At 42.0% G+C, this 18,188-nt stretch overlaps 1 protein-coding gene across 4 annotated transcripts in view; it reads right to left on the bottom strand.

The window, feature by feature from the left end:
* Positions 1-572: 572 nt before the first annotated feature.
* Positions 573-18,188, bottom strand: part of POF1B (POF1B actin binding protein) — a 261,114-nt gene continuing 243,498 nt past the window's right edge. For 2 of the 4 annotated variants that reach the window (XM_085607805.1, XM_085607804.1), the window contains exons 16-17: positions 4,944-5,055; positions 573-3,471 (exon numbers count right to left, since the gene is read on the bottom strand). In XM_085607805.1, the coding sequence (XP_085463931.1) occupies positions 3,451-3,471; positions 4,944-5,055 (133 nt within the window). In that variant the 3' untranslated portion in view covers positions 573-3,450. The remainder of the gene's footprint in view (positions 3,472-4,943; positions 5,056-18,188) is intronic. The other 2 variants (XM_085607806.1, XM_085607807.1) reach the window with 1 other exon arrangement.

Here is an 18,188-nt window from a genome sequence, read left to right as displayed (position 1 = left end):
CACAAACCAGCCCTGGCAATTCAGTTGAACTGGCCCCCAGAGGAGTTGCTAGTGAGAAGGACCGCTGCTGCTTTTGTTACAAGGGGCCGATATTGCAGCACTGCTGCAAAACTGGCTTCCACCCTTCCGACCCACCGGAAAAATGCCTGGTGCCCGCTGCGGCCATTCCGGCCCTGGGTATTACCACCCAGTTGAATTGTTCTCTGATGTAAGGTCATGTTCTCTTTGACACACGTACCCAAAGCTTGTTTCTGTTTGATTAGATGTTTAATCTGCATGAAATATCTCGCTGTAGTGTACTTAGTTTAGAGACAAAAAATACAGTGAATGATTACAAAAAATAATTTAAAAAAAAAAATATATATATATATATATATATATATATTTATTTAATTCTAGTACCCCCTTTAAAAATGTATTATGCACATCAATAGCTACAGGCTTTGTAAGAGCCTACACTAACAGCAATCAGTCAAGCTTACATACATACATGAAATAATAAGTTGTGTTGTTTTCAGATAATCAATTTTAACACTGTTCCATTACAGAATAAAACATACACCAAATCCAACTTTATTTTAAGAAAGAAAAATGTATTTATTTTAAGAAGTTCAGCAACCATAGCCTACACTGGATAACATGTACCCCGGCATTTTTAAAGAACGCATAGGAAGCATTTATATAACAGAGGAGGTTGTACATGCATAGCAAAACGAACCCTTAAATTTCAATCCAGTGCCAAGCACAACCTATAAAAGAAGAGACCGTAATACTTTCAGTACTATAAATCGCTAAAACCAGTACCCAAACAGTAAAATAAGTTGCATATTAATACAATATATATGTAATAGGGCTATTTTACCATTACATCTTCTGTGTTTTTATACTGTTTTGTTTCAATAGTACCCACATGACAAGCACATACATTTATCTACTTTGCTATATAACTCTCCATTAAAAAAATAGACCTTTCACCACTATCTTGAAATTCTATCTAAAATTACAATTTCAAGAGGCACATAATACAAGGCACAGTAATAACGTAATAGCACTTGACAGCTATTTTTTTTTAATTCCCAAAGATGCAGTCCAGGTGGCTGTATTCAAATAAAGCCAGGGTTAGCTTTTGTATTTAATATTGTGTTTGTATATTCAAATCATAGACAACTTTATGATAAGATTAACTTTAGTGCTGTCATAAAAACAACACAAGCATTTCATTGGTTTGAGAAATGACCATCAAGTGACTCACATTTGCTTAACTAATATGTGCTTTGCATCTAATACACTTATATAGTAATTATCAATAATGGTGTGGTTCCCACTCAGCTTTTGAAGTGACATAAAACAGACAGCAAGAGTCATGCTCGATTTATCTACGAAGTCACCTTTAACCCTACTTGAAAACTCAGTTACTGAGGTAAGTAGCCATCTATAACAATATTCTGTCAAGGGGGGGCCCATATACAAGATATCTCTGGTGACTCCTCTACTACCACCTCAGACTTTCCGAACTCCCTGCCTACATCTCTCAACTCCTCATTGTAATAGGTACAGCAGAACCTTCCCGTCAAATAGATGTAAAAAAAAAAAAAACTGCTGTCCTGCTTCCTTCCCACACTAAGTTTGGTACTCCTCTTCCCCACCTCGTCCAGATACTTAAAAACAAAAGGCCTTATTTATGAGCCCCTTACGCCACGGTTGCGTCACCTTTTCTGACGCTGCCGCAGCGTAAAAAGTGCACCACACTGCGCCATATTTTTAAGGGACACATCTAGGCAGATGCGTCACTTTGTAAACCCCTGCGCTACATCATGCCTGCGACAGGTATAATGTATGCAGGGCAGGCGTAAGGGGTGACACAGGCCTTTTCACATGGAACTTGCTCCAAGTGAAATGACACAGTTTTGGAGTTGCGTCTGTTTCCAGACACAATCCAGCAATGCGCCATTTTTGTGCCAACAGATTCTTCAGAATTACGGACGTATCTGTCAATCCTTGCAACATGGAGCGCCGTACAGTAAATACGGCGCATCCATGGTGTCGCAACACTTTTCATAAATGAGGCCCAAAATTTCTGACATGCAGCCTCTATCCCCCAAGATACTCTGGGCTTCCTTCCCTCTTCGGGCCTGTGTACCGTGCTCTCCACTCTTAACAGGAGAGATGAGAGCCAGTGTCGCGTTGGAAGAAACTTTTGGGCATGATGCGTGGGCCAGAAATTCTCCATGAGCTGCGGGTCTGGATAGAAGAGGGCCTGTGGTAGGGAGGAACTGTATCCGCATACTCCTACCTCCACTGTAGCTATGGAGACCTGGGACAGATAGGAGAAGAAGGGTGAAATGAAAGACCGCCATTTTTCATTCCTCCACTTTGCTTAGGTTTCAGAAGACCCGTGGGAGGTGGTGGGCGCAACTGCTTCTCTATGACATCACAGCAGTGTAAAAAAACTACTATTTATTTTTCAATTTTCAACTGCTGCAAAATAACAGCAGTAAATGACAGGATTTCGAATCTGGTATTCGCTCTAATGACTTAAAGGCCCCAGACAACAATGGATTTGCATTATAATCCACTAATGCCATTACAGTATTATGGTGACATAATAAACCACAATGTCAAAGGTCCAATGGTTTGGAAATGTTCTTTTAACCACGGCATGGGTTTGCTGGAACATAATACGCTTACTCCCTGTTGGTTGTTTTGAAAGCACATGAAAACAATGCTTTTGTTCCAACAAAAGCAATGTTTATTGAAAACCAGTTAAAAACTGGCCTGCTCTGTTTGTTTCTAGCTTGTTGTAAAAATATAAACATATCAGTGTCTGTTAAGCAGAGGGTGAGATTTCTGAGAATGCATTTTTGCTATACTACGAACTTCATTTGTCTGCAGATATGTAGGTTTTTGCAGTAGGGCATGTGCTCAGTGAGAATGGAGCAGAGGTATTGGGCATATGATATGGCTTTTGCAAACCTGGCATGAACACATGCTATGCCTACATGGTACCTCGGATAGGGGGCCAAAGAATATCAACCTAAGCATTTCACAGAAAAATGTTGCATAAGGTATGAGATATTTGACTACTAGAATCACAAAGTGTAGATGACATGATGGTCTAACACAAACCAATCCACTCCAGTGAACTGTTAGTCAGTTATCCTTCAATGTCCTAATCACGAGGCCATTTGAACAAAAGTGTGGTTCTTCATAAATACTTAACCCATAATCCAAGTGGAAATGAATTGTTTTGCATAAACATGCTTAATGAACCTGTCCATGCCTTTGCAGTAAATTTAGATTTACAAACTGAAAACACTTGGACTGAATCTTTGAAAAAGAAAAATAGGAGCAATACAAAAATAATGCTCAAAACCATTTTGACGTGAACTTCTTTGAGCAGGTCATTTTCTCCAGAAGATATATTCATTCCTGAAAGAAGTAAGCAGTTCTTTAAGGTGTGGTAAAGTATTCCTGTCACAAAATAAATAAGACACTCATTATCTTTCAAAAACACACAACACAAGTGACATATCTGAACACGAGCACATTAAAAAGACAGCGGTTCATCAAGCATCATAGCAGCTTTCCAACTGCACATCACCAGTTTACAAATGGAAGAAACGAACAATTCTAAAGATCTCCTATTAAGCGATTGAAAGAAATCGATTGGCTACTGTGCGATCTAGGGAGGCTGGTAAGGTATGCAAACAGTGCTAACTGAGTAATTCCAGTGCTCGTATCAAAAGACTGCCCTTGCTTAACAGCTCTTGGCTCTATCCACCACTAACAGGCATTGTGGGAAATTATAAGGTAGATTTCTATAAAAGCTGGTAGCCAGTTATCTTAGAAGAGTTCCACGCCCCCTTGTAAAGTGTTCATTAAGTCCTATCAAGTACTGACCAATGTACTCGTCCAACCTCTTTTTCAAAAGACGACTGAGCAATAATATCTGTAAACATTTCTTTGATCGGGGGAGTGGAGAACAGGGGTGGCGGGGGAGTTGTCTATCTAAAATCCCACTAATGTGTGTGTTCGACCTAGTGTAACAAACACAAAAAAATGTTTACACTTCCTTTACACCACCAATAACAAGAATACAACATCATATGTGTTTCCAACAAGATCAACATAAACCATTTTAAACAAAATTCTCTATAGGTCGAGAAACTGCTTCCCTTTCCTTAATCTATGCACCGGCACCTAGCATCAAGTGGCGACCCTACTGGCAAGCTGCTACACACCAAACAACTGAGATGCAACAGAACTTAGAATTGTGAACTGGAGCGATGCCTCCTTACTGGGAGGTTTCGACGGCCGATCAAAGAGATCCTTTAAAGTCTTACATGAATTCCATACTTCAGAACCAATATTGTAATCCGTTCCCTAACAGCAATTGTGCAGCTCTATAGCTCACCGCTTCATTAAGGAATCACTGGATCTGAAGCCCATGCTGCCTAACAGATAGCTACCCTAGTCCAAGCACAGTGCGACTGGTGATGTCACTGTGACTGATGAAGTCACACTGTGTCTGGAATAAGGTACACTCCCCTCTTCTAACCACTTCATCATAATTTCATGATTTCCGTCAAATGCCAGCCTTCAGCTTCATCAAGTTTATTCTTTCTTGCTGGTACAGTCCAGCTACTCTGGTACTCCATTCCTGCTGATGTTGGCCTTATGCAGCTTATCACGGAGGAGGCCTTTTAATAAATAGCAATGAGAGCCAAAAGGCGGCTAGTTGTTGGGTAGCTAGTTGCAGATGGACGCAGGAGTACATAGGTAGAGCGGTGTGAGTTTATATAGGTTCTATCCTATCCATAAGTGCATGCCCCTGTATACCACAGAGTGTGAGGCCAATGACAGCAATGCACTATATACATTTCTGACCTATTATTCATCAGCATGCTCTAGCTATGAATCTGAAAAACATGCTAGCTACTTACCTGTTTCCACATTTCTCCAGTCCTTTCAATGACGATGGTCTGCGTATCTTTGATGGGTGTGGTAGTCTTATAGTCAGACAGGAGACCAAGAATTGGGTACTGGTTCCTGTATCTGTTTAGAAAGAAATTATATTGTTATCAGCATAGAATGTGTTTCAATAGCCACTGTGTAGTTGGCTTGCAGATAGAGATTCATTTTATTCAAATAAAGTGATGATTATTTTCGTGGTTTTAGTTTATTTACTTAAAACCTTTGCAAACACAACACGGACACTGCACATTAGTGCATCAACAGACAGATATTTAATTTAACCCCTTGCGTGCGCATGATGGAACCATGCCGTCATGAGCCACGGGCGGCGTGTGCTCATGACGGCGTGGTTCCGTCATGCTGTGGCCGCTCCGCCCACGCGTCACTGATTCCCCGCCTGTGCGGGCGAAATAACGAGTGGGCGGAGTCGTGACGGAACCACGCACCCCCCAGCGCCACGGCGGAATTTGCGCCGCGGCGAAGGGGTTAATATATTATGAATCAACACTCAGGTGTCAACCTTAGCGTTCTCTGAAGAAGCATGACACAATGGCTCATGATTTTGACGGCTTAAGAGGTGATGAACCAGATATTTACCATTGATACCAATCATTCTGGTGGCTATTCTAACAGCAGATTCCTCAAAACTAGAATATTCGCCAGGTACCAGACTGGATCTGAAAAGCTTCCAGCAATGCTCTTGCACAGGGCCAGGTGGTGCCATGCAGCTCTGTTATATTTCATATTGGTACCCTGACATAGGTTTAGAGAACATCGTACTCTTTCCCTACATCATCTCCCCTTCATTTCATATGAAAGAGCCTTAAAAGGACATAACTTCAAATAAGGACAGAATGCCTTATAGGGACTGAACGCCTTATAAGGACTGAGGCCTTTTAAGGACTGAACCTTTCACCTAGTTTCATGACAAGGGTGGGTTTTGCTCGATCGATATTGCTAAGACGTCATCCTTAGCACATATGAATAATTTATGAGAACACTCTCTAGGGGGCATACTTCACTTCTCCTATCTACGCACAAAGGTTTAATCCCCAACGTCATCCTCATACTGAACAATGGGTAACAGACGTACATAGACTGTATAAATATAGCACCTCTTGCTATCAGAAGGCAGGAGGGAACCACGACTTCAAGGCAGACACACTGACCAGAGACGCTGTAGCTCCAGCATGCCATTGCTCCAGCTGACAGTGGTCTGACTATCCCTTGCGGGGTGTCCAGCTCAAGTCCAGGATGAAGTCCCACACTCTCACTATTCAGGTATGGGGGTTCGACTAAATCCTAGTGGGATTCTTGGCTCTTAGACTTCTGGGCTATTAGACTCTTAGGCTATCAGGCTTAGGCTCTTTAGCACCTACTCACATGCTAGGCCCATCTAGACAGGCATTTTAGGAGTACGCAATTATTTTATAAATGCATTTTATAATCATGAATGTGTTCATGACTATTGCAAAATGGTAGAACAATACTATTCCTTTTTATTCACTGTACTGCTGGTTCTATATCTCTGCTACTGTGTTACAGTTGTAGCAGCGCACAAATTCTACATGAGAAGAAAAACGGTACAATAAATTCTTATTGTAAACAGCCTCAACTGTTTCTTCAATGTGTCTCTCTGAGATCAAAACAAGCATGCATGAGGGACTGGGTGAAAAGTAGTATATTGATTCCACGAGTCTGAGGTTATTGTGTTCTGAGGTTGCCAAAAACTAATCTCTCTGATTACAGGAGATTCTAGTGGCTCTGCGAGCTAGCTAATGTAAAACATAGGCTAACATATGCGGCGGGGTGTACGGAGTCAGTCTACCACCAGACCCACGGTATATGTTATCCGTAAACAGCGTAGGTCCTGCATGAAAGGGTACTAGTGGATATACACTACATGGCGCCCAACGTGGTATATGCATGGCATGACTCAACAGTAGAATCTGAGTAGCCCAGTCGTGCTTATTCTCAGAGACCCTACTTACAAAACCCAGAGACGTCTGGAGTGAGTGGGAAAAAACTCCACCACAGCTAAGTAGGCGAAATATCCGATGTACTGGCTGTTGGTTATTCAAGTTTGAAGAAAATATTCCCATAATTGTGCATAAAACCTTTGCATTAAACCTTTACATAATTTCCTTGGACAGTTATTCTGTGTTCTATACATGTTGTCTGTCGAGAACGGAGATTTAAACCCAATAGACCATCTGCCCCAAGGATTTAATCAGTCTGGGGAGGAAGATGAAAATGCAATACAAATTGCACCCAAAGTAAGACAAACTCTGACAGTTAAACTCGTCAAACATGGGTTATCACCCAGAGGAGGCGTAGTAATATTTGTGATAGAGGCACACTAAGATTTCAAAACAGAGGTATTCTACTCATGGGTTACAGATGCTGTAACAAAAACTTTTCATTATTACACACATGAAGAAGTTCCAGCAGTCTACACTCCATTTGAGGAGACTGAAATTCCGCTCACTTACCAGCAACATATTTTCTGATTTAATGGCGCCCTAGCCCACATAAGATCAAGAGCAAGGCTTGGTCCTTTAGGAAGACCAGGAGCAACATGACCTATATTAGCGACCTATGCACCACATCCAGACAATGACACAATGCCACATGATGAACTGCTTGTTCAACACAAAGGGCCATATGTAGGGAGCCAAATACCGGTCGGTAACGGCCGAAATTCGGTAAATATCCCGTTACCGACCGGTATTGAGGCACTTGAGATGTAGGTGGCTGATTTCTGGATTCGGTATTTACCGATTCGGAATTTTAAGAAATCGGTAAAATACCGATTCGGTAAATACCGAATCCAGAAATGCTATGTGGGGGGCACTCAAGTGAGTGCATAATTGGTGTCTGGATTCGTTATTTACCACCAACTACAAGTTGATGGTAAATGACGAATACCTTTAAAAAAGCATTTTTGTGCAATTTGTGAAGTGCCATGTGGCAGACATACATGCCCTTAGGGCATGTATGTGCGCCACATGTGCACACATGCACGAATCAGGGGTGCAACAGGGTGTCAATGTGACACCCTGCCACCCATGATAATGCCTCCCCTATTACCGATTCAGTATTTACCGAAATCGGTAATAGTAACTGGCTTCCCATTCATTCCTATGGGCCTCCAGGCCCATAGGAATCAATGGGAAGGGATGCATTACTACCGATTCGGTAAATACCGATTCATAAATACCAATATTTACCGAATCGGTAATGATTACCGATTAATTACCTACATACTATTTACCGATTCATAAATACCGAATCGGTAAAATTCGGTATTTATGAATCGGTAAATGTGATGCTACCTACATATGGCCCAAAGAGTTGATAAAACTCTACAGAAACATGACACACTTCGTCTTACGGACACTTGCGGCCCAACCTACAGTAATTACACCTACTGCAGCTCCTACACAGAGCACAGGTACTAAAATTACTCCACAAACATTACACGCGGTAATGGGCAAAGTGCCCACAAAACATGAACAAATTCCTTTCTGGGTAGCTCAGAAAATAACCCAGTTAGAAGCAGTATTCTCAAATACAACACCACTTGAAAAACACAGAATGTTAACAATCTGTTTGCCCATGAGGATTACACCACAGTTAGAGGATTGCACCTCTTTGCTGCCATATATACCAGAACTCATGGTATTCCTTCATTAGCAGTAGTTCCAGACGTATTACGACAAATACAAAACGAAAATGGAGCAGAACCTGCCCTAAACTTAGGGATGAAGTTATTAGATAACTACGACCAGCCATAATACTAGCTATCATTAAAGGGGAAGCAGCATCAGTGGCAATCCACCAACGCCTAAGGGAGTTCTCTCCATTAGAACAGGAGAATGAACTACCCAAAATAATTAGGCTGGGATAGTTTGGGGGAAAAAGCTTTAAAACCTCAGCTACAGGGCAGTCCTGAGAAGGACACTTCTAAACAGACACCTACTTCTTCTAAAAAGAAGTTGGATAATAAAAAAGAAAACTCTAAAGAAAAGAGATCTCAGTCCCGAGGTAGGTCTCCTCAACAGGAGCCCTCGGAAAAGAGGTACAACCTTAGGAATAGGAACAATATTAGGAAACCTGACAAGTATCAGGATACTGAAACACGTTCCTCTCGTTCCTTTCAGGGCTTGACGAAAAGCTCCGAAAGAGAAGGACGGTCAGAAATTAGAGAGGAGCGCACACAGTCCAGAGACAAGCAGCGCGCACAAGACTTAACTTCTACAAATGAAGATAAGCAAAATCCAAAACCTCAACTTAAGAAAAAGAAAGTTGCTGGTCTGAAAATCAGACATGCCCAGAATTCTGAGGACACAACTTCTGAACGGGGAATGGGCTCTGACAATGCTAGACAGCGCGGCCGAAGTAACAATAGCTCGCCAGAACCTGAAGGAATTTCTGGTGACAGCGGAGTTGAATGATTACATCACTGTGTAAACACCGGACACCAGGGTGAGCGTCCCACATAGGTTATATGAGGTAACACTCCGGCTGGAGGGGGACAAGCCCAGGAAAGTAAAAGCTCGTTTTTGGAAGAACTTATCATCTGGTTATGACATCCTGTTAGCAGAACAAGATTGGCCGCCTGCATTTGTAATGGAGTACCCCAGGGGAGAAAGTATAATTTTTCCTGCATTTTCCAACTACGTTCCCGTTCACCTTAAACATACATATGCACAGGAGTGGGCAGTAGCCCAAGCTCCAGCCCTGTACAAAAATCACACAGGGTGGGATGAGAACTCAACCTACCATGTGATCCCGTTAGACAATATCCACTAAAGCAAGAAGCTAAAAAACAGGTCAGGGAGATCTTAGATCAACTTGAATACCAGGGGGTCATTAAAAAATGTACCTCTTCAATGAACATTCCTTTGTTTCCCCGTCTCCAAACCTCACAATACATATCGTCTAGTTTTAGATTACAGACATTTAAACTCATGAACAAAGACATTTGCAGTCCAAAATGCACATAGTGCCACATTAATGAATAACATTGTGCGCAAAAAATATAAAACCACACTTGATATCTCAACTGGGGTTTTCTGTCAATATATAGCGCCTGAAAGCAGGTATTTAACCACATTCAGTGCCTTAGGGTCTCAGCGACAATTATGTCGACTCACCCAAGGGTATAAAAACAGCCCAGGTGTATTTTCAGCAAGAGTAACAGAGTTGCTTCAAAAATTTGATGAAGAAGCGTTGTCATATGTGGATGATATTTATCTGACAGACGACGACTTAGAGAGGCACTTGACCAGGGTGAGCACCATTATTATGGGATTTGCCACAGAGGGCTACAAATTCAACTTTAAAAAAATCGAAAATAACTCACCTCAATGTCCTATTTTTTGGATATGATCTATCAAGTGAAGGCAAAAGTCTGGCAGCTAACTTTTTAGAAAGTGTGTGCTGCTCCAGCCACCAAAAACCTTTAAAAAATGTACAATCTATTAATACTAGGATTCCTAAATTTCGGCAGGACATACATTTTAGATTATGCACAAAGGGTAAAACCTTTCTATGACTTAATAAAACCTGACTTTTCAGCCAGAGATAGGACACAAGAACATACTAATATTATTTGTTTACTCCAGGAAGACATGATTGCTTCAAAACACTTATAGTCACGCGTAAAGGTACGCCACTTAGGATCTGAATAATAGCGGGTCAATGCGGGTACACTTATTTGACCTTTGATGAGGGAGAAACAGTACCAATCGCATACAAATGACACCTGTACACAACTGCAGAAATGCGTTTCACTTCAACAGAAAAAATCCTGACAGCCGTTCAGACTGCTTTAGCAAGAGAAAGAGCACTGGCTCAGGGGAAACGCATTATTGTAGTAACTCTGGTACCGGCTTTAGAAGCTGTTACGAAGGTCAGCATACCAAATGCGAAAGCGTTACATCCGAGATGGATACAATGGGCTAATTCTCTTACTGCAACAGATGTTGAATACAGATTTGATCAAAGTTTAAAAACACAAGCATTCCTGCAATATAAACAAGAATATCCCTCTAACAAATGAAATCATTCCTCTAGATCAGTATGAATATATTATTTACACCGACGGATCTGCGCAACCGGCTATAGGAAGTAAGCAGCGATATTTTTTTGGCGTGGGCTATCGTTAAAGGTTGCATGCATGATGGCAAGTTCCATCCTAGTTGCACAAAGACACAATCTCTAGGAGACTGCGCAGCTCAGTTGGCAGAATTAAAAGCACTGATACTGGCACTTTTAAATACGGATCACAAATTCCCCACACTAATCGTGTGTGATTCCTTTTACTGTGTACAGTCGTACAACAAGTACTTACAACATTGGGAACAGAACGGTTTTAAAGATGCAAAAGGTGGCACAATTAAGCACTAAATGCTATGGGAACAGGTAGCGGAATTGAAATCCGAGCTACCAAGGACTCACGTGATCCATACACTGAGTCATTAATGTGATGGCGTGCACGTTGAAGGGAATTCATTAGCTGATGAAGCCGCAAAGGGGGCTGTACACACAGCTTCCGTATCTGCGCTGACTCGTTCAAAAACGAGAATAGACGGAGATATAATGATAGCTGTCATCGCTTCACGCAAAGGAAGCACAGCAGTACCTAAACAATTTCCACTCAAATACTCCTACAAGTTAGATGCACAACACATTCCATATGCTCAGATTCCTGGAGTGGGGATAGAGTAATACCAAATATGGATCGTGGGCAAGGGTTAATACTAACTGCACACAAGGGTTTGGGCTCTGTGCACACAGGCGTAACAGCAACTATTTCTTTACTGAAACAGTGATATTGGTGGCCAGGGTTATCCAAGCAAACTAAAGACTATGTCTTGAAATCCAACATCTGCCAGCAGATGAAAGGCTGCACCGTTGCACGCCCGGCACAGACGCCATTACTAAAGTCAGACAAACCTCTTGCATGTGTGTACTTGGACGACTGCGGCCCCTTGCAAACGGACAGGGCTTATAGGTATATCATGGTAGCAGTGGATTCATGCTCAAGATTCCTATGGGTATGGCCTCAGCGTTCTGCTGACGCTCGAACTGTTATAAAAAGATTTTCGAGTCCTTATCGGTACATACGCAGTTAGCACGTTACACTCTAACTGCAGCCCTGCATTTAGCTCCCGGGCTCACAAAGAGGCCATGGAAGTAATGGGCGTAGCATTGCGGTTCTCATCTCCATACCATCCGGAAATTCGGTTGTGGAGAGAAAAAAAATGGGACTTAAAGCAATCTTTAACAGCTAGGGTATTAGGCAAGGGTGGTAGTTGGGTCGCACACCTTTATGGGGTCCAGCGGGCATTAAACAACCAGCCAAGAAACTCTCTAGGAGGTGTCACTCCATAGGAGGTCCTCTTTGGGACACAAATGTGGGTACCTGATCTTGATTGTGAAGGCGCAGTGGAGGATGAAAAACCATTTGATATCCATGATCGTTTGGCTGTTTTACAGGATCTAAAAGAATCCAGGACAAAACAAAGCAATGTCCATCTAAAACAGACCGCCACTAAGGAAGTCAAGGTAGTCACTGCAAGACCTGTCTGGATCCCAAAAGTCGGGGATCTGGTCAGAGAGAAAATTGCGGACGAAAAGGTAATTTGGACCTTCTTACAGAAAACCTGTACAAGTCCTTGCAGTACAAGGAACAAGAACTGTGCTGCTTCCGCCTCCTGCCGGAAAAAAGAAGAAAAGATTTGTTTCAATTTACTTAATTAAACCACACTATGTGGCCGATACTAAATAGTAGGCCTAGTGGTCTCCGCTGTAGCAAATGCCCTCCTCTAGCTACAATCCAAGAAGTCCAAACAGAAAGTCTCATCACGTTTAAGGAGCCACCTGTAAGGAATGAAGGACTAAGCAACAATGCTATGGAACTTGTTCCACTTGACGCAAACATTCAAATTCAAAATGAAATTCAGAATTATTCACAAGTTGCAATCAGACCAAATACAGACGTCCACATCAACTTGCCTCACCAAGAGGACAATATCATTTCAACTAATCCCGATGCACTTCCAACAATTGATCGAACTGCTTCTGGCTATTTCATTACCTTTGATACGGTTTCTCTGGATCCAAGTGAGCTGGAAACGACGCCAGCCAAAACACCGTTCAAGCAACAAGCAAATAACTTTTTCCTCTTTCTTCAAAAGACATACCTGGTATCCCCTTGGATTGAACTCTGGGCAATTTCTGGGTCATTGTTTTTTCTTTTCTGACTATGCTTGGTGCTGACTTTTAGTATGCTTATCAATGGACACTATCTTCAACAAGGTTCCACAGCCCAAAAGGTCAACATCCTACTGAAGGCACATCCATCATCACATCGAGAACAAAGAGACTTGTCATCAGTGAACATTACAGCAGTTCCTATACCCGATGGTATAGTATGAGACAAGGTTGATTTCAACATATTTGGACCAACCGAACTTTTAAAAATGAATCACATATTAAAAATATCATTAAGTGATATCATTACCTCCAGTACACTTTTTGATGATTGGGACACTGAAACAATTAATAACATGTTGTCTGATTTAGAGAAAACTGCTGCATTTTCTAATAATGCAATGTTAGAGGGTTCTTCAGACTATGACAAATTGTACTGTTACCAACATTTTGGTCATCATTTCCTGCACAAATCCATTTCACCTAGGAATGTATTTGAATACCATCAGTGGGAGCATTGCCCAACACCACCAAAAAGTAGTTCACAAGCGTTTGCACAGAAATTTGCATACTTTTCAGGGTTTACACAACAGTTCCAGCCTCATTTTACTATAAGGCTGCACCAACATCAGCACTGAAAATTATGTTGACAAACACTAAACAGATTTACTCTGCTTCCTTTTTGCCCAATTGTCTGAACAGGGTTTCGACCTATGGAACTACGAAATTGACACAAAATCAATTTGGGGTTCAAGGGACTGGCAAGTCCAGGGTACAGAGGCACTATTTAGAGCACGCCTCATTGCACAGCAGATGATATTTTTAAACAGACATCCTGTTTTGGAATAGCTAAGATAAAGGACCTGAACACTCCAAGGTTACCTACACCATCACATGGGTGGCATAATTCTTCTACAAAGGAAGGTGCAACAGTTGATGACGTACTCAAGTACAATAGATCAGACCCAAATTGGATTGGCCCTTAGACACAAACATATGTCATAAACGGTTCCTGCACATCACAGAGGGACGCAACATGCATAGGCCAGACCCACGTTATGTACAGAGAGAACATCCAGGGGTAGTGACATCCTATAGTGTTGGGAAGTTGTGCCTAGATTGGCTAGAAACCTCAACACTTTCAGAAGTGAAACAACACTTATCTTTACTCTCACAAGACCTGGATCTTAGGGACTTTTTACTAGGACCTGGGAAACAACGTCAGAAACGTTTCATATGTGCAGGCGTTTATGCTGCTTATAATGAAATCTGGAAGATTTCCCAACATGAAGCCACAGAGAGAATACGGGAAATTGACCGTATAAACTTAGAAAAAGCTTTTGATGTGGTACATAATGGGTTAACAACTTTGACCTCCAGAATATATTCATTAGGCAACATTGTATCTTCTGCTATTGACATACTGGAAGAAGATTTAGCCATATTACAACACGGCCAATCACAGTTACTTTTTATTATGTTATTAAGCTGGACGCTGCGATCTTTGCTTGCAGGAATTGTGCCTTGGCGTTATATAAACAGTACGTCTTTGTTTGTAGAATACAATCTAACTGATACACAGATAGAAATGGCACAAAGGGGAGCTAAATATACAATGCTTCAAATTGAAAAACTGGACAGGTTACCATTCACAGTAGCTGAATTACCATCAACAGAAGGGCTACTTCATGGCCAAATCACTCTCCCGGTCACGACCATTCAGTTTCACTATTGCCTTGAGCAAAGGCAGGTAGGCAGATATGAAAAATTGGGTAAAGAATACATTAAGAAATCCTGGGATTTACCATATAAATTCCGATGCCGGAGTGGGGATCGAAAAGTATTTCTTAGTGGTACTAACTGCAAGAATGTTTTAAGCGGTTCTCTCATGTGCCAAGATATTATTTTGCACGGGGCTTCTAATGGTTCAATTGCGAATCTGTCTTGCCATATGAAAGAGACTCCAGCTGCCGTGATCACACCAGCTTTTGAGATACTTTGGAATGGGGGTTACTTAATGCTGAATGATCAAGGTTGCTGTGGGATGCTCCCGGGCATCGGATATCTGGTCACCGTGAACACCAGGTTTACTTGCTGTATGCAAGTATTGTTTCCTCTGACAAATACAGTCAGGGAGGTATCAATTTGGCCTTCACTGAATGTTTCGTTGATACAGTTTGATGCTTTGAGCAGAATGAAAGCCATGCTTCTACAGCAAACTGTACCATTAACCTCCGCTCGAGAAACCTTTCAACTCCACATCGCAAGGACCTTGACAGAGATACAGGCACTAATCCGTACCAACTGCCCCCTACATTGCATAGAAATGGTGGGACGTATCTTTAACATGTCTGATACGAGTGGCATTATACACCTATTTAAGACCACAGGGTCTAGATTCCTTAGCACTTTCCAGGCAATTCTCGGAGTTATTCCTAACTTCATACACTCCGTGTTTGGAAGCATTTTCGGAGGTCTACCTCTGATACTGCTCACTGTAGCTGGAATCCTGATTATCATCTACCTGCTGCGTAATGGACGGACCATCCACCAGCGAGATTGCGAAAGCACACCTGGAAAGATATTACCATGAGCGCATGGTACAACATCTGGGTGCGCCTCACCTACGAGAACTAAGTACTACTTGGTTCTTATCCTTCAGACCAGTCTTTGATGACTGCATCGTAAATGTATTCCGATGCCTGTTCTGCGGAGGAGAATGCGAGTTAGACATCTGTCTGACACCTGACACGGAGACGCCAGTGGACTTAGACTCCAGGCTGGAGCCCTTGTGGTCCCATGCACGACTCTGTCCCCAGCGTATTCCCATCTTGATGCATGCCTTCCTTGAGGAACCGCAGGTGCCTTTCAAGACTGAATTGAATTTCAGCTCCAGCATTGGCACCGAGGTATCGAATTCAGCACCGGCTACCTTCACTACAGCTTTTGGCAGCGAGGAGTTTCATCTATGCATACTTGACGTGCTATGCGAGGTATTGCAGTGTTTGTCACCTGCTGTAGCAGGCAGCTACAATGTTATGTCTCCCAGCCAGGACTTCTAATCTAAATCTGGCTCACCGTGTGCTGGGAACGAATTCGAAAATTTTCTTTCCCCTTTTTCGAAATAACTTTTTTCAAATTGACTCTTTCACAAAGCATGGCCTTCTAAGTACGCTTGCAGTAGTTCAACTTGTGTAATCAAACTCATTTAGAACTGTGATTTGTGGAACTTTACAACAAAAAAGTCAAAACTTACCAAAGAACATTTATTTCCTTGTTTTATAAACTGTTTTTAAATTATTTTTTAAACGTTTTTAGAAACATTTTAAATGTCTTCTTGACAATGTTTAGGCACTGAAACCGTTATAAATGTGTATCTCAAAATGTGTATTACTATTGTAAGTATAAGGTGGAGTGGGTGTTATATTTCATATCGATACCCTGACATAGGTTTAGAGAACATCATACTCTTTCCCTACATCATCTCCCCTTCACTTCATATGAACGAGCCTTATAAGGACATAACTCCAAATAAGGACAGAATGCCTTATAGGGACTGAATGCCTTATAAGGACTGAGGCCTTTTAATGACTGAACCTTTCCCCTAGTTTCATGACGAGGGTGGGTTTTGCCTGATCGATATTGCTAAGATGTCATCCTTAGCACCTATGAATAATTTATGAGAACACTCTCCAGGGAGCATACTTCACCTCTCCTATCTACGCACAAAGTTTTAATCCCCAACGTCATCCTCATACTGAACAATGGGTAACACACGTACACAGACTGTATAAATATAGCACCTCTTGCTATCAGAAGGCAGGAGGGAACCGAGACTTCAAGACCGACACACTGACCAGAGACGCTGCAGCTCCGGCATGCCATTGCTCCAGCTGACAGTGGTCGGACTATCCCTTGCGGGGTGTCCAGCTTAAGTCCAGGACAAAGTCCCACACTCTCACCATTCAGGTACGGGGGTTCGACTAAATCCTAGTGGGATTCTTGGCTCTTAGATTTCTAGGCTATTTGACTCTTAGGCTCTCAGTCTTAGGCTCTTTAGCACCTACTCACATGCTAGGTACACTTGGGTACATCTAGACAGGCATCTTAGGAGTACACACTTTATTTTATAAATGCATTTTATAATCATGTATGGGTTCGTGGCTATTACAAAATGGTAGAAAAATACTGTTCCTTTTTATTCACTGTACTGCTGGTTCTAGATCTCTGCTACTGTGTTACAGCTGTAGCAGTGCACATATTCTACAAGAGCAGAACAATGGTACAATAAATTCTTATTGTAAACACGCTCAACTGTTTCTTCTATGTGTCTCTCTGAGATCAAAACAAGCATGCACGAGGGACTGGGTGAAAAGTAGTATATTGTTTCCACGAGTCTGAGGTTGTTGTGTTCTGAGGTTGCCAAAAACGAATCTCTCTGATAACAGGAGATTCTAGTGGCACTGCGAGCTAGCTAATGTAAAACATAGGCTAACATATGTGGGGGGTGTACAGAGTCAGTCTGCCACCGGACCCACGGTATATGTTGTCCGTAAACAGCGTAGGTCCTGCATGAAAGGGCACTATTGGACCTACACTGCAGCTCCACACTGAGTCCGCACCACCCTGAAAATGGTGGAGCAGAACTGCAAAGAAGCGCCACCCCGTGTGCTGAAATCAGTTTCTTTCTTGATTCTTTCTGCACAGATAGAGCATTTACAAATTGTAGGTACAAGTGTGCAGATCTACAACTTGGGACCCTTGTAAATGCTAAATAGAAGCCACTCCACATAATGGTGAGGTTGGAGGGTTTCCACCAGAATGGTTGCTTCACCACGCAGTTAAGTAACCTCTGATGGATACTTCTAACTGTACATCTTCACCTTTAGTACAGATACCAAAGCAGTACCTCCCAAAGGTGGTGGGTCTGTGGAGTGGACCTGGACCAAAAACTCCTACATGACCGAATGGGCAAAATGCCCTTCATTGGA

This window comes from Triturus cristatus, chromosome 5_2, assembly GCF_964204655.1.
Source record: "Triturus cristatus chromosome 5_2, aTriCri1.1, whole genome shotgun sequence".
In the NCBI taxonomy this organism is placed as follows: domain Eukaryota; kingdom Metazoa; phylum Chordata; class Amphibia; order Caudata; family Salamandridae; genus Triturus; species Triturus cristatus.
This window is presented reverse-complemented; position numbering and strand designations above follow the sequence as displayed.